Source organism: Sinocyclocheilus rhinocerous, unplaced genomic scaffold, assembly GCF_001515625.1.
Source record: "Sinocyclocheilus rhinocerous isolate Xijiao unplaced genomic scaffold, SAMN03320098_v1.1 scaffold889, whole genome shotgun sequence".
NCBI classification, from domain to species: Eukaryota; Metazoa; Chordata; class Actinopteri; order Cypriniformes; family Cyprinidae; genus Sinocyclocheilus; species Sinocyclocheilus rhinocerous.
Window position 1 is genome coordinate 445091 of NW_015638024.1, and position 12817 is coordinate 457907.

At 36.2% G+C, this 12817-nt stretch overlaps 1 protein-coding gene across 2 annotated transcripts in view; it reads left to right on the forward strand.

The window, feature by feature from the left end:
• The window catches only part of LOC107749415 (immunoglobulin superfamily member 21-like), a 244427-nt gene that overhangs the window by 201594 nt on the left and 30016 nt on the right, over positions 1 to 12817 (forward strand). For both annotated transcript variants that reach the window (XM_016564558.1, XM_016564559.1), the window contains exon 5: positions 9714 to 9829. In XM_016564558.1, coding sequence (XP_016420044.1) covers positions 9714 to 9829 — 116 coding nt within the window. The remainder of the gene's footprint in view (positions 1 to 9713; positions 9830 to 12817) is intronic.

A 12817-nucleotide genomic window follows, 5' to 3' on the forward strand; every position in this document is an offset into this window, starting at 1 on the left:
CTAAGTAGTTTCGCTTTCACAACGAAACTCACAGCGCCTTCACGACATGGCGGCGGCAGCAACAATACTACAGTGAGAACAAAAGTTACGCCTTCTTTTCTTTGCGTGAACATTTGGGCGGCGTTATGCAAATCTTCCCACATCGTGACGTAGACATGTGGGGGCGTGTTAGAACGAGCCGTTTTAGGTAGGCATGGCTGACTCTTAACTTTTATAAAGAATATCTCTTTGGATTTAAGGCTTTAGTCTTTGCAACTTTACAGATCTTCGTTATGCACCAAGAGCTTGTAACACTTCAAAGAGAAAGGAAAAATTGATCTGCACAGTATCTTACTACATCTTGTAAGTGGTTAAGGTTAGGGTTGGTAGAATGTTGACATACTTGCAAAGTTACTTATAGTCAGTTTGTCTATTGGGGAACCATCAAAATAAAGTGTTAGCATATATTTAGCAGACATACTAATACTCCAATGACTGCTAGTTGACATGTAGTTGCAGAGTTACTTATCAAAAGCTGTCTAAAGAAGGGTACCATCAAAATAATCAAACTGATATTACAATGAAAATAGTTCAAAGCAAATGTGTCATATTACACATTAATCTGATCTGATATCTGATCTTATGACTGTTTGAGAAAAAATATATTATTATTATTATTATTATTAATAATAATAATATACTTATAAGTGGACTTTGATTGCTTTAAGTAAAGTAGCATAAGAAAGATGGCAAGATATGAGACTTATAATACATTATAACTATGAGAACTATAATCCATTGTAACAAGTGAATGCAACATGTTCACTGTGTGTTATAAATCATAAAAGCTAAGTAAATATTTTAAAACATTAAAACTGTTCTTATGAATATTCATAAGATTATATAGCATATTATAAGTTTTTTTATAATGCATTATGCATTCATTATAATGCCATAAGAATACCCTTATAATGTATTATAAATATGGTCTTCATAGAAAGTGTTACCACTTTTTTTTTTCAGTGTAGTGCGTATTCTATGCATATGTAATTCTGTTTAGGTGATATTGTTCACTGTGGATTGTTTTATTTTTTTATTTTTTTCTCCCCCAGTTCATCCTTGCAATAAGGACTCCATTGAAATCCAGAATCTTTAAGAATTTGATTAGAAATGCATAATAAATTTGATTAGCTTACTGGCTCGTAAAACCAATGACTTGGACATTCAATTATCAAGTCCAGACTGTGAACTATTCACAGTCATGACCTCTGTATCTCTGACAAGACAAAATCAAATGTTCATACATCATTTTTTTGTTTGCATTGTCAAATTTCAGAGCCATCAAAATTTATTTATTTGTGTCGTACAGTACCTGATGATGGATACAGAGCAGCAGACTTGTTGTCTACACAGTATATTTGATTGATATCATGAAGTTCATTGCAAAGCAGTGGGACTATTTTAATGTGTCAATCGGGGCATCTGAAAGAGAGCAATGCTTGTTTGCCATTGTATTTTGTTTGTTTGTTTTTTTTGTTTTTTTTTCAGATGCACTTATAGAGTTTTCTAATGCCTGGCCTGTAGACTAGTTTAAAGTCAGAGCTGAATCTTGCAGTCTCTCAGAGCAAGCCTCTTTGTCTACGCTCAAACTGAATGGAAGTATCTGTTCTGCCTCATTTCAAAGTACGAACAGTTATGTCATTCAGGACTGTGAATAATACATTGCTGTTCAGATGATCTTATGCTAGTGTTTACTTCATAGGGAGGATACATCAAATGATCTCTTGAGAATGAAGCCTTTTTATTTGCCACACCATAGAGGAGTGTAGAAAAGACCTTGAATCCGGTGTTACAAGTTCTGCATTCATAAGAACACAGCTAGGCACTTCCTTCATTCTCTAGCACATAATCCTGCTGCTATTCTAGATACATTCTATTTAACAGAGTAAAGTTACATAAAAGTCCATTTTAAACATACAATCATGGTAAGGAGCACACTGAAAAAGTCTTCATCATTATTTTAAACTGACCTAATAGTAGTACAGCAGTGGTTTGCAAGTCACACAGTTGCACACAGCATGGGAGATCAATGCTAAATGCAAAAAAAACAAAAAAAAACAATTAACCATTTAATACAGTACATACAGTAGAAAATTAAATAGGCTTATTGTCTTTTGAAAGGAAGATGGACATGCTTTTAATACCTTTTGTTCATCTGTTCAATGTTCAAATATCCTTGAAAACCATGAAGGAAATATGATGCGAGGTAAAAGAAAATATGACTCAGACTACATTAAATACCAGTTAAAATGAGGATGGTTCACACCAGCCACAGTGTTTTCTGTGCAGTGAATCAGTAGCTACCAAGAGCGCATAACCTTTGAAATCCATTAAAATCCATTGATTTAGAAACCAAACATTTAAAAAAAAAAAAGTTGTTGATGATATTTATAAACTGGCTTTAATACATATACACTTTGATGTTTAAGGTCACTTTGTTTATGTTCAGAGATTTTATTTTAGGATTTGAACTTGGCTCCCGGTGTTCTTGTTGCAAGACACATTCCTTATATATGGGGGGGAAAATATATGGGGGAAATCATCTGGTAATTATTGTACTTTTGGTATGCTAAACTTTTGGTATCCCTGCTTCCTGTAGAGAAACCAATGAGTAAGAGGTAAATTCCTATGGTTGCATGCAGTTTGGTATTCACTTTTCATCCCAAGCGGCTCAAAATACATTCATTTCATGGTGAGTCTCTCTGGAGTAACATGGGGTTAAGTGTCACTGGTGATACAGAAGGACTGTATTTGTAACTGTCCAATTCCCAGATCTCAGATCCCACAAACTCTATCATACCTGCTTCTTTTTTAACTATTAGACCTGAAGAACCTTCCGCCACATGTCTGAATGAGTCGTATGATTTGTGGCAGCTAAATTACAACCAAAGTAAGATAATGTGATTGCTTGTTGACAAGTGCTCTTTAAGGCAGTTCATTGAATTAATCAGGAAGGTTTTTAATCAAATGCATCAGTGGTTTTGTGTGATTATCTGTCATTACCTTCATTTTACCCCTATTAAAACTGTTGATAAACAGCTTGATGAAGTCTAATCAGAGACCGTTCCGTTGTTGTTTGAGTCAGATGTCTGAAGACCTCTACAAACACTGGCTGATTAGTTTTAGGACGCAAAATGGGGCTCACCACAAAAGAGGCACCTAAACAATCCATTAGGAAAGTTATGAGTAAATGACTTCCCTTGAAAAAGAGACGGCTTTGACCGGTGTTCCCTGTGTTTTGACCAAGAACCCAATAGATCTTAGTAACAGATGTCAGAGGAGGGTGAGAGGGGATGTAGACCCCTCCTTTCGCTGTCTCAAAGGGCCACTAAATCCTTTAATTACCAGGCCAGCGAGATGTGTCTTCAGGGAACTCTCTGCTAAATGTGAGCCCCTGTTCCTCAAATAAAGAAAAAAAAACCTATTTGCTATTTTTTAAAGAGAGCAAAGTAATGGTGCTTCAGGCTATCATACAGCAAAAGGAATATGGCTGCTCCCATTAGGATGAATGGTTCAACGGTGTGGCTTATGAGAGGAGGGAAATGGTTCACACATTTTTTCAAAGAAGAGAAAAATGGTTGGAAACAATTGCAGAGTAGTGGAACATTTATTGTATGCTCTTTTATAAGGAGACATGACATTTTTTAAACCACTTAAGAGAGGTCCAGAGTCAAGCATCTTAGCGGGGTTCCCGAACGTTCTTCCTAGTGGAGTATTTTTTGTTTTATTTATTTATTATGTTCAAAAAATTGAAGGTTTTTCACGACTGGCTTAAAAAATAACTTCCCTACAGTGTACACTCTAAAAAAAAAAACACTGAGTTAAAAACAACCCATTTTGGGATATTTTTAAGCCAAGGCCTGGGTAAATATAGGACAGAACACATTTTGGGTTAATTTTACCCAGCAAATTAGGTTGTTTATTTAACCCAGCTAATGGGTTGATTAATTTTTACTATAATACTAGCTTATTTTTTACTTCATATATGAAATTATGTTTACAGATGAAATCCTCTAAACAACCTTTAGTTTCCTTTATTTGTATAATTTACAGCATTGTTTATATCATTTTTAATACATATTGCCTATATTTAAACTCATTTAACAAACATTAGAAGTAAAAATGAAACATTATACAGAAGTAATTCACGTGTAATCAACCAGTCTCTGTTATTCTGTTTCCACCGTATCGGCGCTGGTTCTCGTGCCCGAGCTGGAGTCGTGTTCGGTGGGGAACTGCTAATGGACTGCCGCCCTGTGTGTGTGTGTGTGTGTGTGTGTGTGTAAGAATGTGTTGGTCAGTGTTTCTTCTAAAGCTATGACAGATTTGTGTGAAGAATAGACTGAACTGAAAATTTGAAAATCCCTTTCTCGCACTTGGCACATCCATGAGAGTTAACCAGAGAGGTACTGTAACAATGTCTGATTCATGAATGAATTGTTCACTAGACTGAAAATCGTTTTAATGAATTCCACTCAATAATTTGTTTATGATTAAGACTGATTCGCTTCTCAAGATCAACTCACTGACAGCTGCTATAGCTCTCTGGAGGTGAAGGTTAGTGGTCAGTGAATAACAGCTTAAATTTTGTTTTTTTTATCACTCAACACTGTCTTGTGATGACGGAAGACCCAGATATGGGTGCCATGTCATAAAATATTTTTAATATGAGTGGACTTGTATTTAACCTGATCACAATTGAATAAAAAAAAAATGTACATTTCAAAAGTTATTTATTATAACACTTTCATTTCCACAGTTATTCTGCAAACATTGCATACAGAAATCGAGCAAAGAACTTTTTTGGTGGCATTTTTGCCTTGAGCCCTGTTCATTTCTGACCCGTGGCCAGGGGTAGGCTAAGCCTTGCCCAGGTTTACACACCCGCCAATGAGCAGCAGTAACGCCGTTTGTTTGTCTGATGTTTTGTTAGTTTTAAGTGGTTTTAAATTTAGTTTTACTGGAAGTTTGCCAACTATTGGATTGTTTTACTACTACTTGGATATTTCACAAGAGACTGCGTAAACAGCGTTTTAAACGCATTTCACTCCCCTCAAAAATATTAGCCAATGTTAATAAACTGATGTTATTAGAGAGAAATCTCTTCAGCATATGCATTTTTTTGAGGAAACTTAATTGTTTTAATATGGATGTCTCTTTTAAGAAAATGTTTTATACTAGTTTCATTGAATCTGTCTTAAATTTTTCCATTACTTACAGGTTTGGCAATCCTAATGTAAGAAATAAGGCTAAGTTGAACAGTGTAGTTAAGATGTGTAGCAAGATAGTGGGGACTGACTTAAGTTTCAATTGCTTCCCTCATGTCAGAGATTCATACTCCCCTTGTGTAGAACAAACATATACAAAGATTTTTTTATTTTTGCTGTGACTATGTATGAATTTTAAATAATTCATTATAATGTAGGTCTTTATTGTGTCATGTACCATGTGTGTGTACTTCTGACTACATAACAATTTTTTAAGGACAATAAAGTTATAGTTGAATATATCTGCCAGCCAACCAATCAATCAAATGTATTGGAGATTTTTAGGGGACGTGCAGTGAAATGAAAAAGGTTTACTTCAGGGTCAGTGAGGAGACCAGTGTTATTCAAATCACAAAAAAACAAACAAACAAACATATAAGTTTGTAGTGACTCCCCTAGTGTTTTTTTTTTTCTTTCTCTCCACTGTGTCTCTGGAAACATTGTTTACAGCAGGAATAAAATTGCATGTGATCACAACAGCAGTGATTATTTTCCAACTTGATCATTTGAGAACAAAAATGACTCATTGGGTAAACATCCAATCTTGTTTTTAGAAATATATCAGCTTTTTCAGCTTTTTCTTTGAGTATGAAGTTGAAACTTGACAAAGTAAGACAGAACATTCACCGATGGGAGACAAGCTTTGTGTGACAAAATTGACAAAATGGCATATGTGTTTTCTCCCTCGGTGCACAAAATAAAAATAAAAAACACTCAAGAACCTTGATACTGTAATCAAATTGAGTGTGAAAAAGCTGTAATTCCATCGCATTGAGCAACATTCCTAATCCGTTAAAGGATTAAACAAGGTATTGTTGTGTGCCAAGCATGGCAGCCATAGCATTTAATCGTTTCAAACATTCCATCAAGGATTATTCCAATGTCTTGGCTTTTTAGATTTCCCTACTGACAACATCCAACAGCTTTGATTTCTCTTATGAACTCCAATGCAAAACAGTGCAGTTAAGATGAGTCTCATGATAAAACCCCAGACTGCCTTTTTAGTTTATTGTATATGTGTCATAGTATTATTTATTTATAATATCACACACATATATATTTAGTACCTTCCCCCATGTTGAAAAATGTAAAGCTCATTACTGGAATAAAAGTATTGTGTCTGTAATTATGGAATATTGATGTTAAAATACCTTCTTTTAGTTTAATGTTCAGTGATAAATATGTGAAGTATGCAGTGAGAAGTATTTTAAAAAAAGTAATATAAAATATATAGGCTATTAATGGGGTTTTTCCAGTGACTCTTTCGGCAAGTTACAGTGTTATGCCTATAGATTGTGGCAAATGGCTTATGAGTGCGTCATCGAAACATGCTTTCAGCTGGTTCATTCAAAAATGCTGATTCATTGAAGAACAAATCAAGTGAGAATCAATAATTTAACCAATAGCAAAAAAAAAAAAAAATGCTATTTCATTCACGAACAAAATAACTGACTAGATGAATTTAAAATTCATCTTAAAAGAATTTAAAATACATATTTAAATGACAGAAATAGTAAGACTAATATTCTAGTATGCTATTCCGAATTCAGCCATTGTTTTTAGGAGCGAGCCAATTAATCAGTTTGTTCAACTGATTCGTTCAAATGCACTGATTCATTCAGGAACAAAACAAGTGACTTGTCTTTATGAGTGAGTCATTGAATCATTTCTTTAAAAATAGATTCAGGAACTGATTCAGTTTCAGATTGATTCAGTTCAAAACATGTTTGTTTTGGAACTGTTTTCATCCGTGGAACAAAAACAAAGAAGTAACTGGCAATATTGTATCTAAACTGTAAATTAGTACTTATTAACTTGTTGAACTGTTGTATAAAAGCACTCACTCGCAATTCTAAAACTTCTTTAATCGTGTACTAACTTTATCTTTCCATCAAAGGGTTCTTGAATGTGTCTTCGTTACACTAACATTATGAATTACCAAAAGATTATAAACACTAATAGAGGGAAACATGGGAATATGTCAAAATGGACTGAAATGAGATCAGTCATCACAGCAGGAGAGAATTTATCAGAATTATTTTGCACAGTAGGTTAAGCACATCTGTAATCATTTTATAATCAACCTCACTATCCTTATGGAGTCAAATCTGTGATTAATTGAGTGTTTGATTGTGAGGTAGAATTTAGTAATTGCTTAAGTATAAATCTAGTCTGGCTAATTCAGAAGATATGGGCACTAGACTTTACGGACTGGCATTGGTTTGTATTGGTATCCTTGGCTCATTTCGTGAAGCAGTTGTGAGAGCACATGGTTAATTAGCTTTGAATGGCCACTGCTATAAATAGAAACCATGGGGCCTCATCCATCAAGACCACTGTGAGCTTTTAACAAACAGAACATTTAACATTCTGTTTTATGGCTCTGGGACGTTATCAGTTCAGGGGTAACGTTCTGCATCTCGGTTGTACGTGCAGGCGCGTATTATAGTCCCATCCGCAATACCAAGTGACAGCATATCATTCTCCAATTTAGGACAAGTCTCAGTTTCCCAGAGAGCTAATAGTGTTCGCTAAGGTTAATTTCCTTCCATACATCTGCCATCAATGAGCAATTAGGTGCTGAGGAAACAAAAGCTCTCAAACCTTGACACATTCCTCCATCCCTTTTGTTTTAATCAATTAATTTCAATTGCACATTTATTGGAGAGTAGCACATGGATTTAGACTTAAAGTGACACTTGGAAAAAAAAACGTTATTACCCTTGGTCTCCTGATATGCCATCTTTTTTCTTCCTCTGCCTGCTTAGTATGCAAGCGTTATTGATCAAGTGATTCACAGCAGATGTCCTGAAGGGCTCTTTTTTAAAGGAATAGTTCACTCAAAAATGAAAACACTTTCAAACATGTATGACTTTCTTTTTTGTGAGAAACGTACGAAAAAAAATTATCATTATTAGTTTAATCATTATCTCTTGCAGATTCACAAATTCAAAGTAGTGATAATCCAGTTCAACTCACTGACTCACTGATCTGGTTCCAGTGGTTTGCAGCTTACTGGAAGGGAGAATTATCAGTTAATAACAACAAAATTCTCTTTTTGCCTCTCAAAGCTATTATACATCTTCAAAACAACTGAAATACAAGTCATGTAGACCACTTTAATTTTTCACTTTAATCCTTTTTGAAGCTTGAATGCTAATTGCTTGGAAAAAAAGAGACCTTTCTTCCTTTTGTGTTCCATGGAAGAAAGTAAGTCATATGTGTTCTGAAGGACATAAAGGTGAATAAAAGACACAATTTTCATTTTTGGGTGAACTAACCCTCTAATCCTTTGCTGATATCACATGCCTTTTGTCATCCTTACAAAATGCAAAAAGCACCAGACAGCTTCAAACTAAGCAGAAGCAACATCCAATTGTCTCAGCAGGGTGTGAAAGGGAATTTGCAGGAAGTGTTTTATGTGATAATGCAGCTGCCTGAATAGTCAATGCACACCTTCACTGATGCGTTGACAGAGGATCATAAATCGCTCAGTGCTAGTACAAAATGCAGATGTGATAAACCCCCACGCCCCTTTTCATCCCTGAACAGCTGATAAAGTCAGCTCATTCTAGCTGACAGGTAGGCTTAAATAAAGGCTATTCAAAAGGAGAACCGGGAAGGGCGTTGTTTTCAAGCCTTCCAGCATCATATCCTTTCTACATTAAGTACCAGGAAGTCCGTCTTCATCTTCCCCATGGATCCCCACAGACGATCAAGATATACGCTTCTGCTTTTCCGATGTCATGACACGCTCGTATGGCTCCCCAGTGGAGCTTGGCAGGAGTTGGTGGATATTATATGCATAAAACGTCCCACATCGTCTTAAACAACTTGGGTTTCGCACATACAGCCTTTATGACTGGTGCTTTTTATGTTTCAGATAGTTGCTGGAATGCCGTGCACTATAACAGCACCCCCAGGACCACACATTTACGGTTCTGCACCGTAGGTGGTTGTATCTCATTTCGCTGCGAGGGGTCAGAATCTTTGCAGACCAAGAAATCCAGTGCTGAAATTCCCTGTGGCCCTACCACGATCCTCTCATCTTCCAGCCTTCTGCTTCCTTCTCTGTATAATGCTGCTTTCTTTACTCTGAACTGGCCTGTATGAGAAGTCGAGCTCTCATTGGCAGAATAAAGCTACTCTGACATGCTCCAAAACCCCCAGCCATGCACCACTACGACTACGTCTCCACTTGAAAGTGCATTGGATATACACAAGATTTAAGAATCTGTTTCAAAGACCAAAGAGTGTTAAAGCTGGTATGGAGATTTAGCATTCAAATGCTTAATAGGGAATAACTATGCATTTTGAAGAAAATGCATCTTTGCAATGCTGCTCAGATTGATGAACATGGTAGAAGTGTCCCAGAATGTCTTATAGATGTCCTTTTCTATTCCACAGCTCCACCCAACAACATCTCAGTTGTGGCAGAGAACACGCCAGCACCATTCAGCCGCTACCAGGCCCAGAACCTTACTCTGGTCTGCACTGCCAAAGGAGGCAAACCAGCTCCATCGGTGAGTCTAAGGCAATTGTATGCACAAACACATGCTGTTTATACTATAAATAGGCATCATTTACAGTGGAGAGATGTCCCTAAGTTTTTTTTTTGGCCATGGTCAATGTCGTGCCCACTACGTTACGCAATAGCTCACAGCAGGGATGTGTCTAATACAGAGGAGTAATCTCCAATTGCCAAGCAGCAGTTTCTTTCATGTGTGTTATAATGAGGGGAGTTTGGGACTTTTTTCAATATATTATCTTTTGTATTTCACAGAAGAAAGGTTTGACATACGTGACAATTTCTTTAATATTAGTAACCTAAGACTTTTTAATTATATATAATTTTATTTATTTATTAAATATATATGTATTTATTTAATGATCATTTTAAAAATTACTTTATTTTATTTTCCAGCATATTTTAGGGGCAAGATAGAGTCCTATATTTTTATTTAATTATTCTTATTTACTCTTTGTGCAGTGATTGTGTATAGGGTACAGAGTGCAAAGACCCTAAAACTGTTTAAAGTGAATATTTTCATTGAATTCAGTGGAGTTTCTGCGGCCCACACACCTCAACCTCATGAACACCATCCACACAAGCTCCGCTTGAGTTCAGCCAGTGGTTTGTGAAAAATCCCACCAGCCCATTAATCATGCTCTGTGGGCGCACCATAATGTATTCCGGATCTATCTTGCCCCCATCTCCAGCAATTAAGAGCCCAGCGTGATAGGCATGTGGTGTGAAAATGATTTCAACCACCCCACCTGAAGAGTCACATTGCCGAGCACAAGGCTGACCAGTTCTGGCCTCCATTAGCACAAAACCCATGAGAGCAAGTCCCAAGGAGCACTCACCCCGCCGCTCTGCCCCTCATTAGCAGCCAATCCACTGCCATTCATTCACACAAGACAGTCTCCGCTTCATCAGCGTAGGCTGAACGCTCCACATGAAAAACTCCCAGGTACACCCGCTAATGCAGACAAGCGACGGGAGCCAAGAAACAGCAGTTAAATTAGAGCTGAAAAGATCTTAGTCAAAGGTTCCTGGATGTCTGGGAGGCTGATGAGGCTCTTGCGATAATATTTTTCAAAGGAGTTTCAGATCTGGGCTGTTGGTAGAATGTGGCTTGATTTATGTCATCCTCAATAGCGAGTGAGCCGGTTCTATTGGTTGTGTGTAGACAACTTATTCAGAGATATAAAGGTTGATACTCTCTTGCACTGTTTTTTTCCCATATTTTCAATAGCCTGTGAATATATTTAGAAACAAATGTGTTACTAAAACGTTTTGCTGTCAGAAAGACACCCAGTTGTTGGAATATAGTAATTTTTAGGTTTGTCCAGTTAATCAGTGTAAATGTGTTTTCTAACATATCTGGACTCTGTTAATTTAGATCTTCCTGATTCTCACATTATTGTCAATAATTATAAATCTTCAGACAATTATGCCATGTGCACAGAATTTAGGGTTTTTTTTGTCCCTTAATCATTAATGTTGTTAGTTGGACTGTGAAAATTATTAAGGGTTATTATTAATATTTTTTATTATGTTTATGTCTTCATCAAAACAAAAGCATCTGAAGGCTGGACCATACAGGGTAGCAAACAATTACGTTCATTAAGTATATAGTATCTTGTAGTAATTAAGAATGTGGTCGAGAAATCGGTAAAGGGAGGAGTAGTTTTATGCATTTTGATAAGGCTCTAAAATTCATTCAGAATCTCGATGGGACTAAAGCTAGACGGGTAAAAATGTTTTGCCAAATTATATTACATCTCATGTGGATTACTGCCTCTATTCTATGTTCAAACCTTAGAAGCACTGCAAAAACATTGTTTTGAAATTAACTGTCTTCAGGAAATAATTTGGTATCTCCGGACCTGAAGCTGCCCCATTAAGGGAGAACAATGATGTCAGTCACCTTGTAATCAATCTACTGTACTGTATAAACAACAACAACAACAAAAACTGAGTAAACAAACAAACACGTACTGTAACACTTGGGGCATTATTTGGTTATTAACTAGGGAAGTCTCCAGATACCTAGACCTAGATACTACTAAATCTTTCATTCTTTTAACATCTAGTTGTTTAGATCTACATACCAAACAATATTCTGATCTGGATAAAGACAAGATAGTGATAAAAATGGCTTGGGGGTCGGGAGCGGTTTGGGGGTTTGGGATTCAGGAAACCAAATGTAAAATGCAATCTTAATGCTTTTAAAAGATTCAGAAAGCTAACATTAGTCAGTAAAAAGTTTTAAAACCAAACCAAATAATATATCTATATTATATCAAATCTAATATTTATCTTGTATTGCATGATGTTTATTTACTTATTTGCCTCTTGCTTCACTAAGCCTACAAATAAGATACTGCTGTGCTCCAGGGCTGCAGCATTGGACTTAATTTCTCTTCTGCAACTTCAGATGCCTTTCTCCTTTCCTGTCTTATGATGCCTTTTTTTTTTACAATCTTTAGTAGCCAAATCAATGCCATGGCTTTGCAGTTTAACCCCCTCTTGAACTCAATTTAACAGCCACCGTGCATAGCTTGGGGTTCAAAACATTGTATCATTCCCACAGAGTGAGCTGAGCACCAGGCACGTTCATCTCACCGTTTTTGGAAAAGGTTGTCTTGATTTTGTCACTATTCAGCTCTTTTCAAACAAATGTGTCTTTCATCAGGCTGACAAAATTCTTCCGGCAGATTTGGATGTTGAATATAAAGGGATAGTACACCCAAAAATGAAATTCTGCCACTATTTGGTGTTATTCCAAACCTGTTATATATAAACACAAACCAGTAAAGTTCCACAAATTACTAAAAAACAAAACCTAAGCAAGCAAATTTATGCATTTACTGATTTGGTTCCCTATGTCACTCACTGACTCAGTGATTCGGCCGCAACAGTTTTCAGCTCAGTGAATAACATACATTTCAGTCATTTCGCATGTTTTTTGTTTGTTTTGTTTTGTTTTGTTCTGTTCTATTGG